This window comes from Gekko japonicus, unplaced genomic scaffold (assembly GCF_001447785.1).
Source record: "Gekko japonicus isolate JY-2015 unplaced genomic scaffold, Gekko_japonicus_V1.1 scaffold4593, whole genome shotgun sequence".
In the NCBI taxonomy this organism is placed as follows: Eukaryota; Metazoa; Chordata; class Lepidosauria; order Squamata; family Gekkonidae; genus Gekko; species Gekko japonicus.
In genome coordinates, this window is record NW_015168802.1 from 16,056 (window position 1) to 33,540 (window position 17,485).

A 17,485-nucleotide genomic window follows, 5' to 3' on the forward strand; every position below is an offset into this window, starting at 1 on the left:
GAGTATATGATTTAAACGAACACATGAAGGCATAGTAGCATATTAGAATGGTGTGTTTTGTTTGAACACGGTGTTTTTCTACGTTTGCTCAACCTTGCTGTGTTTCCCCCGTGTGTTTGTTGCAGTAACTGAAATTGAGCTTGGTAACCCATGGACCATGGTAAGTCCATGGGGTCGCAAAGAGTCGGACTCGACTGTGCGACTGAAGAACAACAACAAAAAACCCCATGGACAGCCACTGGAGTGCCTGCAGAACGGGAGCAGTGCGTGTGCTCCACCTGGCTAATGCAGTCGGCATTTCCAGTGGAGGAGGCGGAAAACAGTCAGACCCGGCAAGACACCCGGCAGCGACGTCCAGGGAAGAATCGGGTCCCTCAGGCTGAGGCCGCTTGGCACGATCCTAATGAGACACCCGACTGAAGCCACATGATTTCTGTAAAAACACTATTTATTGACTACGTTTTATACACCAACACAGCTAAGCATTTCCCACGTAAACACTGTTTTTGGAGACGGGTAACGTGTTGACAAGTAGCTTACGAGTGATGAGACACGGCCTTTTCTTTTCTTTTTAAAGAAAAGGCAAACGAAAGATCCCTTTGAAGGATCTCCCTCTTGCCAGAAAGTCAGCAAAGTGTTTCTTGGCAGGTATTCTGACAATCAGCCGCTTCAGAGCATCAACACGTTCGGATGAGTGCGTGGGACAAACCCGTGGACTGACATTCACCTAAGGATTCCGGCCGCCCTAGGGCCGAGTAGATTTCCACACATGTGAGAAGCCTGTGGATGTGCAGATTTTCTCTTTTTTCTTTAAAAAAAAAAAGAAAGACTCCTTTAAAAACATATAAAGTGAATCCAGTGCTGGTGGAAGGTGCTATTCAAAAAAAGCACAAGGCACGATCTGTCTACGAAATGGCAGAAAAGGCAGTGCATCTGGGCACGGAAGGGGAGACAGAGCTGCCACTGAAAAATGGCATCTCCGTGTCAGGTTCCACCCTTCTGTATTGGCACGCTCAGCCAACCCCATTATCTCCAACACGGCGCATTTCTCCACCCTGTGTCCCTGGAGGGCGGGGGGGGGGGGAAATCTCAGCAGACCATGGAGCGAGATGTGCTAAGTGTTATGGGGAGAGGAAGCTCATGGCACGGGGATGCCACTTTCGGCGGCAGCCTTGTGTTGCATTGATGCGTGGATCTGCCCTTCAGGCTGGCCGGCTGGCCTGTCTCACGCAGAACGTGGCTCGGTTGGGTCGATACAGGCCTTTGGGTGATGAAGGTTGGCTCGCGCATCGGACGTCCACGGTTCAAATGAGTAAAGCGACCCAAGCTGGCGTTCTTTGAACCCCTCTGTTCACAAATAAGCACGGCTATTCAGAGCCAAAACTGAAAGCCCTCTAGACAACGGGCCCGGGCCGATCATTTGCACCAAAGCAGTGTAACAAATGCTGGTTACCTCCAAAATGGAAGCCTCACCTTTCTGCTGCCCGGCCGATTATCCCTGACTAGCAGAGGGTGCGGATGGGGGTTTTCTGTTGACCGAGAGGCGGTTGGCCATTTCCAAGACATCCTTGTGCACTTTTATTACCAAGTGGATGACAGCAGTCAAGAGTCGGCCTCTGGCCTCCTTGCAAAAACCCCTGTAGGCAGGCGTTATGTATTGCTTTTAAGAAGTTGTAAAAATATATATATATTATTCTCTCTTTCCTTTCCTTTAACATTTATGCATATAAATATTTACTGAATAAGCATCCTTTGAGATAGAACGTGGGCGCCTCCTACGGCGCTCCGTGACGCTTGCATTATAAGGCAGTTACAAGAAAGGCAGCTATACGTCTGGACGGGCAAGCCGATACTGCGGGTCAAAAACCGCTGGGCACAAGTCCAGAGGCAAACCAGCCGCCGCAACAGGTTTGTGTTTTTTTTAAAAAAGGCAAGACGTCATTCCGTCGGCACGTTTCTCAGTCTTGGTTCAACTCCGACAACTCCGAGGGTTCTTCACTGTTCCGTCTTCGGTTCCTGCTTTCCGTTAAGCTCTTGGTCAATTCTGCTTAGTAAACAGAAGGAGAAAAAAGAGAGAAAAACTGAAGCTCAACTGAGTCCTTTACAGGCAGAAGAAAGTGTATGCAGTAATTCAACGAAACAGCACACACAGACGACAGCGGCTGGAGTCCCCTCAGCAAATCATGAATGGGAACTGGTGAGGTTAGCAAAAGTGACCTTTCCAGAGGGACAGCTACAAAGAAATGAATGAAGGACCCCGTCGGCACTACATGGTACAGTCCCCCCCCATTTTAAGCACAAGTAACACACAGCTGCGGTGGCTCAAGTGGTTAAGACACTGAACTGCAGGCTGTGGAAGGTCAGTAGTTCAGCAGTTCGAGACCCGGGTGCCGCATGATGGAGTGAGCTCCCGTCTCTAGTTCCCGCTCCTGCCAACCTACCCCCAATTTCTAATTTTACTTCTGATGTACACCTAACACACTTAGCTAGGGAGTTGAGACATGGCTCTATTGATGATAGCTTATGCCTTTTTAAAATTGCTTGTCAAGTGCCTGGGAAAACTGAAACGGTGGATACAAATCTTTCAAAATGTTCCATAGAGATGGATGAAGATGAGTAGCTCATGTCAGTCTGTCTGTAGCAGCAGAAAAGAGTCCAATAGCACCTCGAAGACTAACACCATTTGTTGTCGGGTATGGGCTTTCGTGAGTCACTGCTCACTTCTTCGTACCCTACAACAAATTTCATCAGTCTTTAAAGCCCTACCAGACTCTTTCCTTCTTTCTTTCCTTCTTCAGCTACTGAACTCTTTTTCTACTTGTCAGCCTTAAGAACATCACAAGAGCTCTGCTGGATCAGAAGGTCCATCTAGTCCAGCCTCCTGTCTCACGGAGTGGCCAACCAGATCCTCTGGAGGGCCAAGAACAGGGCATAGAGGCTGAGGCCTTCCCCTGATAAGAATCTCAGAAGAGCCCTGCTGGATCAGACCAGTGGTTCATCCATTCTAGCATCCTGTCTCACACAGCGGCCAACCAATTCCTCTGGAGGACCAACAACAGGGCAGGAAGGCCGAGGCCTTCACCTGAAAAGAACATCAGAAGAGCCCTGCTGGATCAGACCAGTGAGGGTCCCTCTAGTCCAGCATCCTCCTGTCTCACACAGCAGCCAACCAGTTCCTCCAAAGGGCCAACAACAGGGCACAGAGGCCGAGGCCTTCCCCTGATGTTGCCTCCTGGCTCTAGGATACAGAGGCTTAGTGCCTCTAAATGTGAAGGTTCCCCTCCGTCACCATGGCTAGTCTCCACTGATAGACTGATCTTTCATGAATCTATCCAACCCCCTTTTTAAGCGGTTTATTCCCGTGGCCATCACTACATCCTCTGGCAGCCGTGGAGGCCAAGAGCAACACGGCTGAGATGACAGGTTTCCAGACCCTTTTCTCACATGAAGCTGCTTTATACTGAATCAGACCCTCGGCCCACCCAAGTCAGTGTCGCCTACTCAGGCTGGCAGCCGCTCTCCAGGGTCTCAGGCGGAGGTCTTTCCCATCACCTCCTGCCTGGTCCTTTTAACTGGAGATGCTGTGAACGGAACTTGGGACCTTCGGCATGCCACACAGAAGTTTCGCCACTGAGCCGGAGTCTCAGGCGAACATCTTTCCAATCTCCTACTACCTGGTCCTTTGAACTGGAGATGCTGGGGATTGAACCTGGGACCTTCTGCATGCCAAGCAGAGGCTCTGAGCCACTGGCCCCTCCCCTATAATGCATGAACGCATGAAGCTGCCTTGTACTGGATCAGAGCCTTGGTCCATCAAATACAGTCTTGTCTACTCAGACTGGCAGCAGCTCTCCAGGGTCTCCGGGGGTAGAAGAAGAAGAGAAGAAGAGATTGGATTTATACCCCGCCCTTCACTACCCAAAGGTGTCTCAGAGCGGCTCACAAACTGCTGTGAGGTGGGCAGACACCCTGTGAGGTGGGCGGGGCTGAGAGAGCTCTGACGGAAACTGCTCTTTTTCAAGGACAGCTGTGCCAGAGCTTGTGACTGACCCAAGGTCACATCAGCAGGTGCAAGTGGAGGAGTGGGGAATCAAACCCGGTTCTCCCAGATTAGAGGCCGCTCACTTAACCACTACACCAAACTGGCTTTCCTTCAGGAGAAGTCCTTCAGATCACCTAATGCCTGGTACTTTTAACTGGAGATGCCGGGGATTGAACCTGGGGCCTTCTGCATGCCAATCAGAGGCTCTTCCACTGAGCCACGGCCCCTCTTGACAGCTCTCTAGGGTCTCAGGCGGAGGTCTTTCCCATCACCTCCTGCTTGGTCCTTTTTAACTGGAGATGCTGGGAATTGAACCTGGGACCTTCTGCCTGCCAAGCAAAGGCTCTTCCACTGAGCCACGGCCCCTAACCCTATAATAAAATCTGGCCTCTCAGATTCAGAATTGTCTACTCAGACTGGCAGCAGCTCTCCAGAGTCTTTCACATCACCTACTCCCAGATTCTTTTTTTAAACTGGAGATGCCGGAGTCTGAACCCGGGACCTTCTGCATGCCAGGCAGATGCTCTGCCACTGAGCCACAGCCCCTTCCCTAAACACACGATCACACATAAAAGCTGCTTTAGACTGAATCCATCAAAGTCAGGGTTGTCTACTCAGACTGGCAGCAGTTCTGCAAGATCTCAGGCACAGAGATCTTTCACATCACCTCCTGCCTGGTCCTTTTAACTGGAGATGCCGGGGACTGAACCTGGGACCTTCTGCATGCCAAGCAGAGGGTCTGCCACTGAGGCAGGGTCCCAGGTCAAGGTTTTTCACATCCCCTGGTCCTTTTAACTGGAGATGCCGGGGACTGAATCTGGGACCTTCTGCGTGCCAAGCAGAGGCTCTGCCACTGAGGCAGGGTCCCAGATCAAGGTCTTTCACATCCCCTGGTCCTTTTAGCTAGAGATGCTGGGAATGGAACCTGGGACCTTCTGCATGCCAAGCAGAGGCTCTGCCCCTGAGCCACGGCCCCTCCCTGAAGAAAAACAGAAAACTCACTTTTCTCTCAGGTGCCAGCCAGCCTTGAAAAGCATTCTAAATATTACCTCTCTGCTTCTTTTTGCAATTGTCAAAGGGGGGGGGGGGGACAGTGTTAAATATGGCAGTTTCCCCTTTCGGTGAAAAAGCTAAACGCGTCTACTGTTCTAAGTTTCCTTGTGTTAGAAACAGGCTGGTTTCGCCTCACTAGGTAGCGGCCTGCCCTTTGACCTAAGGCGGAGAATTTTAGAATGAGGCATCGTGAAGCATTCTCGCACCTCAGGGCGCCCTCTGGATCAAGTTAAGTAGTTAGTAGCAACAGTGATGGTCAAGCAGCCGACCGGACAGCATCCCATGAACTCACAAAGCCACGAGAAGCATGTGAGCAGGCCATGAGCTTCCGAGCACCAGAGAGAACCCAAGCATACAACTGGTGAGAGAGAGAGAGAGAGAAAGCGCCGTGCATGCAGACAGCACAGGAAGCTAGAAAGCCAGTGTCAACCGGGGAAGGTTAGCAAAAGTGACCTTTCCAGAGGGGCAGCTACAAAGAAATGAATGAAGGACCCCATCGGCACTACATGGTACAGTCCCCCCCCCTTTTAAGCACAAGTAACACAGAGTGAGCCCCCCCGGATGGCTGATTAGCAGGACTGAAGGACATCACAGAATCCCCTAACCCTTGGTGGGACGTGGCATCTTCAGGTCTTACTTTGCCTCTCTCCCCCACCCCCAATTTCTAATTTTACTTCTGATGTACACCTAACACACTTAGCTAGGGAGTTGAGACATGGCTCTATTGATGATAGCTTATGCCTTTTTAAAATTGCTTGTCAAGTGCCTGGGAAAACTGAAACGGTGGATACAAATCTTTCAAAACGTTCCATAGAGATGGATGAAGATGGGTAGCTCATGTCAGTCTGTCTGTAGCAGCAGAAAAGAGTCCAATAGCACCTCGAAGACTAACACCATTTGTTGTAGGGTATGGGCTTTCGTGAGTCACTGCTCACTTCTTCGTACCCTACAACAAATTTCATCAGTCTTTAAAGTCCTACCAGACTCTTTCCTTCTTTCTTTCCTTCTTCAGCTACTGAACTCTTTTTCTACTTTCAAAACTTGTCAGCCTTAAGAACATCACAAGAGCTCTGCTGGATCAGAAGGTCCATCTAGTCCAGCATCCTGTCTCACACGGTGGCCAACCAGCTCCTCTGGAGGGCCAACAACAGGGCACAGAGTCCGAGGCCTTCCCCTGTGGACAACCTCAGAAGAGCCCTGCTGGATCAGACCTGTGAGGGTCCATCCATTCTAGCATCCTGTCTCACACACTGGCCAACCAATTCCTCTGGAGGGCCAACAACAGGGCACAGAGGCCGAGGCCTTCACCTGAGAAGAACCTAAGAAGAGCCCTGCTGGATCAGACCAGTGAGGGTCCATCTAGTCCAGCATCCCGTCTCACACAGGGGCCAGCCAGTTCCTCTGGAGGGCCAAGAACAGGGCATAGAAGCTGAGGCCTTCCCCTGATAAGAACCTCAGAAGAGCCCTGCTGGATCAGACCAGTGAGGGTCCCTCTAGTCCAGCATCCTCCTGTCTCACACAGCAGCCAACCAGTTCCTCCAAAGGGCCAACAACAGGGCACAGAGGCCGAGGCCTTCCCCTGATGTTGCCTCCTGGCTCTAGGATACAGAGGCTTAGTGCCTCTAAATGTGAAGGTTCCCCTCCGTCACCATAGCTAGTCTCCACTGATAGACTTATCTTTCATGACTCTATCCAACCCCCTTTTCAAGTGGTTTATTCCCGTGGCCATCACTACATCCTCTGGCAGCCTTCTTCCTGAAAATTCACGACCGAACTGCAAGGGAGCGGAACCGTTCCGGCTAACAGCAAGTCCGGGTTAAGCGGGATTCCTCGTTTGTCTGGCCACATCAAGACATTCAGAATCAAGCCGGAAAAACAGACCTTCCTAAGCATCTCGGCCTGATACCCTCGAGGGCTCCAAAAGAGAAGGCAGTCCCGCCTCTGGGTCTGCTGGTTTTTTGACTACTGCACACACCGGTAACCCCTTCCTCCACCGTCTGTTTGGGTGACGGGATGGACACCCGTGGAGGCCAAGACCAACACAGCTGAGACGACAGGTTTTGAATCCAGACCCTTTTCTCACATGAAGCTGCTTTATACTGAATCAGACCCTCGGCCCATACAAGTCAGTGTCGCCTACTCAGGCTGGCAGCCGCTCTCCAGGGTCTCAGGCAGAGGTCTTTCCCATCACCCGCTGCCTGGTCCTTTTAACTGGAGATGCTGGGAACGGAACTTGGGACCTTCGGCATGCTACACAGAAGTTTTGCCACTGAGCCGGAGTCTCAGGCAAACATCTTTCCAATCTCCTACTACCTGGTCCTCTGAACTGGAGATGCCGGGGATTGAACCTGGGACCTTCTGCATGCCAAGGAGAGGCTCTGAGCCACTGGCCCCTCCCCTATAATGCATAAACGCATGAAGCTGCCTTGTACTGGATCAGAGCCTTGGTCCATCAAATACAGTCTTGTCTACTCAGACTGGCAGCAGCTCTCCAGGGTCTCCGGGGGTAGAAGAAGAAGAAAAGAAGAGATTGGATTTATACCCCGCCCTTCACTACCCAAAGGTGTCTCAGAGCGGCTCACAAACTCCTGTGAGGTGGGCGGACACCCTGTGAGGTGGGCGGGGCTGAGAGAGCTCTGCCGGAAACTGCTCTTTTTCAAGGACAGCTGTGCCAGAGCTTGTGACTGACCCAAGGTCACATCAGCAGGTGCAAGTGGAGGAGTGGGGAATCAAACCCGGTTCTCCCAGATTAGAGTCCGTGCACTTAACCACTACACCAAACTGGCTCTCCTTCAGGAGAAGTCCTTCAAATCACCTAATGCCTGGTCCTTTTAACTGGAGATGCCGGGGATTGAACCTGGGGCCTTCTGCATGCCAAGCAGAGGCTCTTCCACTGAGCCACGGCCCCTCTTGACAGCTCTCCAGGGTCTCAGGCAGAGGTCTTTCCCATCACCTCCTGCTTGGTCCTTTTTAACTGGAGATGCTGGGAATTGAACCTGGGACCTTCTGCGTGCCAAGCAAAGGCTCTTCCACTGAGCCACGGACTTTAACCCTATAATAAAATCTGGCCTCTCAGATTCAGAATTGTCTACTCAGACTGGCAGCAGCTCTCCAGAGTCTTTCACATCACCTACTCCCAGATTCTTTTTTTAAACTGGAGATGCCGGAGTCTGAACCCGGGACCTTCTGCATGCCAGGCAGATGCTCTGCCACTGAGCCACGGCCCCTTCCCTAAACACACGATCACACATAAAAGCTGCTTTAGACTGAATCCATCAAAGTCAGGGTTGTCTACTCAGACTGGCAGCAGCTCTCCAAGGTCTCAGGCACAGAGATCTTTCACATCACCTCCTGCCTGGTCCTTTTAACTGGAAATGCCGGGGATTGAACCTTCTGCATGCCAAGCAGAGGCTCTGCCACTGAGCCAGGGTCCAAGATCAAGGTCTTTCACATCCCCTGGTCCTTTTAACTGGAGATGCTGCGGACTGAACCTGGGACCTTCTGCATGCCAAGCACAGGCTCTGCCACTGAGCCACGGTCCCTCCCTGAAGAAAAACAGAAAACTCACTTTTCTCTCAGGTGCCAGCCAGCCTTGAAAAGCATTCTAAATATTACCTCTCTGCTTCTTTTTGCAATTGTCAAGGGGGAGGGAACAGTATTAAATATGGCAGTTTCCCCTTTCGGTGAAAAAGCTAAACGCGTCTACTGTTCTAAGTTTCCTTGTGTTAGAAACAGGCTGGTTTCGCCTCACTAGGTAGCGGCCTGCCCTTTGACCTAAGGCGGAGAATTTTAGAATGAGGCATCGTGAAGCATTCTCGCACCTCAGGGCGCCCTCTGGATCAAGTTAAGTAGTTAGTAGCAACAGTGATGGTCAAGCAGCCGACCGGACAGCATCCCATGAACTCACAAAGCCACGAGAAGCATGTGAGCAGGCCATGAGCTTCCGAGCACCAGAGAGAACCCAAGCATACAACTGGTGAGAGAGAGAGAGAGAGAAAGCGCCGTGCATGCAGACAGCACAGGAAGCTAGAAAGCCAGTGTCAACCGGGGGTGGGAGTCAGGCAATTCTGAAACTTCAGCGACTGCTAGGAATTTAGCATTCAGGAAATATTTGGTGGGAATTGCTGCTAATACTTCAAGGGGGGAAGTATCAGCGGTTCTATGAGCCCAAAGTTTAGTGCTACGAGCAGACAGAAGATGTGAGCTTTCGGGGCTACGCAGCTCCCTTCTGTAGCAGCAGGCAGGTTTTTCACTCAACGCAACTGACACACAGCGATGGCACAAGCTAAGCCAGAGACGGGGGCGAGCTCTGCCGGCAGGGGTGTGTGTCCATTTGCACGTGCCGTGGGCATTCCAGCCCGCTGAAGTCAGCCTCAGCCCCCGTGCAAAGCTGGCGAAGATTAGATGTGGGGCCCTGATCGAGAGGCGCGTGTACCTTTTGGCTTTCTTTCTAAGTTTTTCTTCGTCGTACCTTGGTGGGGGAAAATTTGATTTTTAGTTTCGAAAAGCGCAATGCTGTACACCACCCAACCACCCCCCAGTCTTGAAGGCGACGGCAAATCTAGCAGAGACGCTTTCCTTGGCTTGCTTTTAAACGTCATTGCAGAAGAAACAGGATTTCAATTGTTGCAAAACGTGCCCAATTTTCCAGTGCATTTTGTCGTCCTCCCCCCAACCTCCCCCCAAGCATCACAATCCCTCAGAAAGGTAGATCAGGAAAGCAACTGGTCTGCGTCAGTCTACGAGCTTTGATTCGGGGTGCGGACTGGAACGCAGAACGCTGGGAAGAGAGCAACCCTGAAGAAGTGGTTGGGCGTGAGGCACTGCCTCCCACGGACACCTTCTGCTGAGGAACTTTCCTCTGGTCCACGGAGTCCCCAATCTTTTTGAGTCCACGGGTGGCTCTGGAATTCTGTCACAGTGCGGTGGGTGCAGAGGCCGCAAAACGGCCGCCGCAGGAGGCGGAGCCAACCAAAAATGTGTAGGAGTGAGGATATCTATCTCTCTATCTATCTCTCTCTCTCTCTCTATCTATCTCTCTCTATCTCTCTAACTAGCTCTCTCTCTCTCTCTCTCTATCTCTCTCTCTATCTCTCTCTCTATCTATCTCTCTATCTATCTCTCTATCTATCTATCTATCTATCTATCTATCTATCTATCTATCTATCTATCTATCTATCTATCTATCTATTCTTCCGGAAGGACAGAAGAGAAAAAGGAAAAACTGCCACATGTAAAACTAAAACATGGAAGAGAAAAAGAAAAGAGGAACGGATCACAAAATAGGACTGTTTACGTTAATGTATCCATTGGCGTGTATTCATCCTTAGAAGTTTGGTGGGACGTTTATACATAGAAACGTTTGTTGATTGTGAAAAGGTGACGGTGTTGCACTAACCTTTGATCATACAAAGATACTGTTATTATATCACAGTTGTATTTTGCTGTTTACCACTCCAACCCGTGATCGCTCTTACTTTTAACCACCTGGAAGCTGGCAACTGTTATGTCAGCAGAAGCGTCTCTCTGCACTGGAGGAAAGTGGCACAGGTCGGCAGGATCCGGCCTGCCGTCTCCACTGCCCTTCATTTTATTGGTAAGCTGAGAGAGACTCTCTTCCCGAGGGAGAGGCCACGACTTTGCAGACGCAAAAACAAGCCAGGGTTTCCAGGAGCTAAACTTCACCACCAAAGAGGTACGTGGCTGAGAAACAAACGCAAAAGATATAGACTCGAGACCTACTGCTTTATGCATTCTGGTATGCCCACGGATTCTATGGGGACCAGTTCCGCCAGCTCTGCCAGAGTGAAGACGTATCTGATTTTTTGGCTGAATTTCGAGCTAAAGGAAGAGATCGGAAAACATGGTTATCACTAAAGGAGAAGAAGAGATTGGATTTGTACCCCCGCCCTTCCCTCGGAGTTTCAGTGCGGCTTACAAACTCCTTTCCCTTCCTCTCCCCACAACAGACACCCTGGGAGGAAGGTGGGGCTGAGAGAGCTCTTTCCAGAACTGCCCTTTCAAGGATAGCTCTTGTCAGAACTATGGCTTGCCCAAGGTCATCCAGCAGGTGCAAGTGGAGGAGTGAGGAATCAAACCCAGTTCTCCCAGATTAGAGTCCGCGCACTTAACCACTACACCAAACTGGCTCTCAAAAGCAAACATACCTACGTATTTTTAAATACAGACATACATATATATATTTTAGTGTTACCTAATAAAAGGTTTCGTGATTGCCAGAAGCGTCCTGATAAACCAGGAGGGATGAACTATGATTAAGGATTTCAGATTTTTCTTCAACCTAAAGTTAAGCAGGAGGAGAGTCAGCCACAGAAACAAACACAAGCATACGCTAAAAGCTCGGCAGCTGCTGGCTAGCGCTCTAAACTCGTTGCTAGAATGAACTCCTAAGGAGCTACGGGATCGGCGACTCTCACTAGAACTGGACGAACAACAGCGAGATCACACATCGTCGTGCCGGGGTGATTGGAAGAGACAACGGAGGGGAGGTGCGTCCCCCTACCTGCAGAGGGTCGGGTTCCGGCCAGGTTTTCTGGGGCAGGAAGAAGAACCGGAAGGGGACGCCAGCCGGGGAGAAGGGCAGAGACGGGACTGCGTATCTGCATCCTCCACCTATTTGCCGGGACAAAGCAGATGATCCCCGCTCAGCGGCTCGCAGAGAAGAAAGTCGGCAAAACCGGAAACGGGGGTGGGGTGGGTGGCTGGGCTGTTTGGAAGGCGTTCGCGAACCCAGACGGGGACACAGCGGGATGTTGACACGGCAGTGTTAAATACGTGCCCTTTTCTTGTCAGCCGACGCCGCCCACCTTTTGGAAGGGTGGCGGGGTTTTTTTAGGAAGTTTGCTTTATACAAAATAATTTCGCCGCACTGTTGTGGGACTGCGCGCCAGCTGCCTAGTTTGCTTCTCCTTCTGTGTGTCAACCCCACCCGTATCAACGGGCTTAGTTGTCATGGGATGTAAGGGGGTGACTGGAAAGTATACTTTCGTTTCTGCCTGCTTTGCCTGCTCTGTTATCTCTTTTTCAAATATACGAATTCCACTAGTAGAAAACACCATCAAAGACTGCCAAAACAATATATTGAACCATTATAAAGTTGGTGGTGTCACAACGACAACATTAATGTATACTGTAACTCTAATAAGGCATAAGGTACAATATTTCCTCCTTTGAAGACATAAAGTCCACGTAACCAGTGAAAGGAGGAGTCCACGTAGTCATAATATTGTCCAAACAACTTTTGCAAAGACGCCCGTTCTAGATACTTGGAAGATGCATTTCCTTCGACTTCTTCAGCTTGCCGGCTGTGTGAGTGGGAACCTGATTTCAGCAATTTCAACAGACCACAAGGTTCACAGCGTAAGAAGCGACTCCTCCTACCAAGTTACACTGACTACATGGACTTTATGTCTTATCTTCAAAGGAGGAAATATTGTATCTTACGCCTTATTATTGTTACAGTATGCATCAATGATGTTGTTGTTGTGACACCACCAACTTTGTAATTGTTTAATATATTGTTTTGGCAAACTTTGATGGTGTTTTCTACTAGTGGGATTTGTATATTTGGGAACTCCTGCGACACTAGTCTTTTCCCTTTGTTGTTTTGATTGACTCTTATCTCTTTTAGCTGAGACATGTAACCTTGTGCCCCAGTCTGTACTGGCGTCGTCTTTCTCTTGGAAATCACGAACCGTTATTCCGGCGGGCCTTTGGTTTTAGGTATGACTGGCCCTGGCCCATCAGGGCTCTGACTGATTTGAGTATAATTTGCTGGCTTCGCACGCTTTTCCTTAGTTCTAACACAGATCGTTAAGAGTCTGGATCTGATCACTGTCTCTAGTCTTTTCCCTTTGTTGTTTTGATTGACTCTTATCTCTTTTAGCTGAGACATGTAACCTTGTGCCCCAGTCTGTACTGGCGTCGTCTTTCTCTTGGAAATCACGAACCGTTATTCCGACGGGCCTTTGGTTTTAGGTATGACTGGCCCTGGGCCATCAGGGCTCTGACTGATTTGAGTGTAATTTGCTGGCTTCGCGCGCTTTTCCTTAGTTCTAACACAGACCGTTAAGAGTCTGGATCTGATCACTGTCTCGATAAACTTTCATTCTTCTGAGTGACTGCTCCTGGGAACTGATCCTTCCAAGGTTCCGACACAGCGCTCCTGCCCTTGCGCTTTGCTAGGTGCCGTCTCTCCCCCGGAACTTCGGAAACCCAAGTGACACAGGCGGGACAATTAAAACTTGCTTTCCGCTACTCGGCAACGGCAGCAACGGCAGGCGGAGAGGTGTCTTACGCGGTGCCTTCTGCAGTCAGGGGGTCTACGAGCACCTCCCTTCCTCCTCACCTCCTGTCGATCTGTTGGTAGCATTTCCTGAGCCAGCCCAGGCTGGGCATCCTCCTCCGCGTCGTGGCGCCATTGAGGTAAACGATCATGTAGTTCTCGGCAACCAGCAACTCCAGTGTTCCGATCACGAACCTACCAGGAGAGAAGCAAGGTCCAGGTCGCCTCCAAAGGTCCATCTCCCCATTCGCTAAGCAGTTTGCACTGCAGGCATATCAGACCCTCCAGGGCGGGTGTGTGTGTGTTAGTTTGGGCCAGGCTACCTGCAAATCTGGAGCAGTCAGTGAAGGGAAGGGAGCACACAACACTCAGACCAGGGGTGTCGAACTCATTTGTTATGAAGGCCGGATCTGACATAAGTGAGACCTTGTTGGGCCGGGCCATGCGTGTCATGAAAATGTAACGCCAGGTAGCAGAGACAGAAACTTTATACAGGACACAAAGATATTCTTTTCCACCCTAAAATAAAAACCTGCTTAAAACATTAGCGCTCTTGCGATATTTAACAGTTATCTGATAACTGACACCTCTTGCTCTGAATTACTGTCTGTGCTGTTGAAATCTAGGGCATGCTGTTCAAGTGTGTTGTAACGCCAAGTAGCGGAGACAGAAGCTTTATACAGGACACAAAGATATTTTTTCCCACCCTAAAATAAAAACCTGCTTAAAACATTAGCGCTCTTGCGATATTTTGTTTATTTAACAGTATCTGATAACTGACACCTCTTGCTCTGAATTACTGTCTGTGCTGTTGAAATCTAGGGTATGCTGTTCAAGTGTGTATCTGCAAGCGGCACACCTACTTTTGATTAATCAATATTCACCAGAGAAATCTCATGCTCAAGAGTTCTGAGCCTAGGACCCAGGTTAAAACATGAAATGGCTGAGTGATTAAGAGAGTCTGGCGAAGCACGTGATGATGCAGCAGCAGCAGAACTGGAAGCAGGAGATGGCCAGTTCCACTGTGGGCCTGATGGAAGCCCTCCGGGGGCCTGATCTGGCCCCCGGGCCGCATGTTTGACACCCCTGATTTAGACAGACACCATTTCACTGCACCACAAGGAAAAGTTCATTATCTGCCTAGTATTCGCTGGGCTGGTGGGGGAGAAGTGGATGGAGCAGGAAAGGCTGATAACTCTGGACACCCATACCCTATACCGGGGTCCCCAACGTGGCGCCCACGGGCACCTGCCAAGTGTTCTCAGAAAGTGGGCAGGGCAGCTGAAGCTTCTGCCCAGAAAGACCTATAATTGGCCTCTGGAAACTGGATCGGCTGTGCAAATTTTTTAACAATGCCGCCGCCATGGCGGCACCAGGATTTTCGCCGCATGACTGAAGGTAAGACGCAGCAGAAAGCAGGTGGGTGGGGGCCTAGCTCAGTGCAACAGCACAAGCTCTGTTGCTGAAAGTGCCCAGTTCAGTCCTTATTATGCTCGGCAGGAAAAAAAAACTCTTTGATCGAAGCACCGGGAAGATCTCTGGCAGGAACTCTCTGAGGTCTTGAGCAATAAAGAGTCGTCGGTGGTGGAAAAAGTGTCCTCATGTGGCTGCCAACTTGTGGTGACTCCTATGGCAAGAAACATTCAAAGATGGTCTGCCGCTGCCTGCCTCTGCACAGCGCCCCTGGCCTTCCGGGGTGGTCTCCCATCCAAGGACTAACCGGGGCTGACCCTGCTTAAGCTTCTGAGATCTGATGTGCTTGGCCTAGCCTGGGCTGTTCCAGTCAGGGCATTAATTAAGTGCTATAAAGTTGCAGCTGATGAAGAAGAAGATGGAGAAGATGAAGAAGAGGAGGAGGGGGAGGAAGAGAATATTGGATTTATACCCTGCCCTTCAACTCTGAGTCTCAGAGCGGCTTCCAAACTCCTTTCCCTCCCCCTCCCCACAACAGACACCCTGGGAGGTGGGTGGGGCTGAGAGAGCTCTTTCCAGAACTGCCCTTTCAAGGACAGCTCTGACAGAACTACGGCTTGCCCAAGGTCATCCAGCAGACCCGGTTCTCCCAGATTAGAGTCTGCGCACTTCACCGCGACACCTGACCCTGTAGGGCAGTGATGGCGAACCTTTTAGAGACCGAGTGCCCAAAGTGCGACCCAAAACCCACTTATTTATTGCAAAGTGCCAACACGGCAATTTCACCTGAATACTGAGGTTCTTACTTTAGAAAAAAACAACTCATACATTAACTTAAGATGATCCAAAAAAAGTACGGGAAGCAATCCCAAAGGCTTTCATTTACTTAAAATTATTTGGCAGAGACTTCGACACTTTAATGATGGTCTGGGCCTGGTTGGGGCGATGGCACGCGTGCCCACAGAGAGGGCTCTGAGTGCCACCTCTGGCACCCCTGCCATAGGTTCGCCACCACTGCTGTAGGGTTTTTCCGGGCAAGAGACATAGCAACCCTGGACTTCCTTGGCTGACCCTGCATTGCTTCTGAGATCTGATAAAATCAGGCTCGCCTGGGCCCTCCGGGGCAGGGCAACTGTGTGCTTACGGGAGCCGATTTTAACGCCGTAAGAGGCAGGTTCGCCGGGTACAACTTACTTAAATAGGTTATCCATTAAGTATTTGTAGTTTGGCTGACTGCTTTCCGGCATGAAGCAAACGGCGAACACGACTATCGCGTTTAATCCATCGCCGTAATATCCTAGAAAGGAGGGGGGGAAACAAACCAGGGGTCAACTTGGGGGTGCTTCTTCCCGCGCTTCCCAGGGGCAGACACAGACGGCCGCCCCATCCCACCTCACCTCCGTGCCGGATCACTTTCTTATAGGGCTCGATGGCCTTCATGTCCACCCGGTGAGACTGCTCTCCGATCCGGAACAAACGCCAGCGCCGCTCCTCCTCTTTCTCCTCGGATGCTGAGTATTCCGGAAGCTCTCCTTCCCTAATGACTTCGGTCGATTTGGGTTTCGGAAGATCGTCTGTCCGAGGGTTGAAAAAAGAAGAGGAGATTGGATTTATACCCCGCCCACTACCCAAAGGTGTCTCAGAGCGGCTCACAATCTCCTTTCCCTCCCCCTCCCCACAACAGACACCCTGTGAGGTAGGTGGGGCTGAGAGAGCTCTGACAGAAACTGCTCTTTTTCAAGAACAGCTCTGACAGAACTATGGCTTGCCCAAGGTCATCCAGCAGCTGCATGTGGAGGAGGGGGGACTCAAACCCGGTTCTCCCAGATTAGAGTCCACTGCACCAAACTGGCTCTCTAAACTAAACTAAAAAAAGTTTAAGACGCCATGGCGCTGCAAATCACAGGTGAGATCAAACACGCTTGTCGCCACGCTAAGCAAGGGCCTCAAACGCTTTCGCAAGCTCCGTGCCGTCTGTTGACACTGAACTGGGAACTGAACTGGGAGTACCATCTTCAAGATGCCGTCATTTTATTGAAGACTGATTTGAAACATCTGGAGCACTGTGTAATATTGCAAATGACTGTTTTTATGTTGCTTTTAACCTGTTTTATATATTGGCATGTGCCCTATTTGTGAGCCGCCCTGAGCCCGCTTGCGGGGAGGGCGGGCTATAAATCAAAACAATAAATAAATAAATAAATTCCCACCCTGAACCTTTTTGCTCGAGTGACTGACCAATGTGTGAAAGTTTTGATTTCTTTCCAAAATCCTGAATATATTAGACAATATGAACTGGCCCTTTGATGCGCTGAAAAATCAGTGTTTATCAAGAGCAGTCCCGCCATAAAGGTGTTTTCAGTGTTGATCTAAGTAGCCCTTGATTCAGGCAATGGCATTTTTCACAATTTAAAACACAGGTATTCAGACTTCACAGTGCAGCCGTTGTGGAAAGACCTAAAATGGATTAGGATGAACACTGTTTTATTCTGGGCATAAGCTTTCGTGTGCATGCATGCTCCTTCAGATGCACTGAAATGGAAGTTACCATTTAAATGTATCTGAAGAAGTGTGCATGAACACAAAAGCTTATACCTTGAATAAAATGTGTTGGTCTTAAAGGTGCCACTGGACTCGAACTTTGTTCTACTGCTTCAGACCAATATGGCTAC

At 50.1% G+C, this 17,485-nt stretch overlaps 1 protein-coding gene across 1 annotated transcript in view; it reads right to left on the reverse strand.

The window, feature by feature from the left end:
* Positions 1 to 881: 881 nt before the first annotated feature.
* The window catches only part of BNIP2 (BCL2/adenovirus E1B 19kDa interacting protein 2), a 27,757-nt gene continuing 11,153 nt past the window's right edge, over positions 882 to 17,485 (reverse strand). Inside the window, exons 5-11 of the mRNA XM_015415713.1 lie at positions 16,211 to 16,387; positions 16,008 to 16,110; positions 13,464 to 13,595; positions 11,310 to 11,396; positions 10,838 to 10,936; positions 9,531 to 9,566; positions 882 to 2,044 (exon numbers count right to left, since the gene is read on the reverse strand). Of these exons, the coding sequence (XP_015271199.1) occupies positions 1,996 to 2,044; positions 9,531 to 9,566; positions 10,838 to 10,936; positions 11,310 to 11,396; positions 13,464 to 13,595; positions 16,008 to 16,110; positions 16,211 to 16,387 (683 nt within the window). The 3' untranslated portion in view covers positions 882 to 1,995. The remainder of the gene's footprint in view (positions 2,045 to 9,530; positions 9,567 to 10,837; positions 10,937 to 11,309; positions 11,397 to 13,463; positions 13,596 to 16,007; positions 16,111 to 16,210; positions 16,388 to 17,485) is intronic.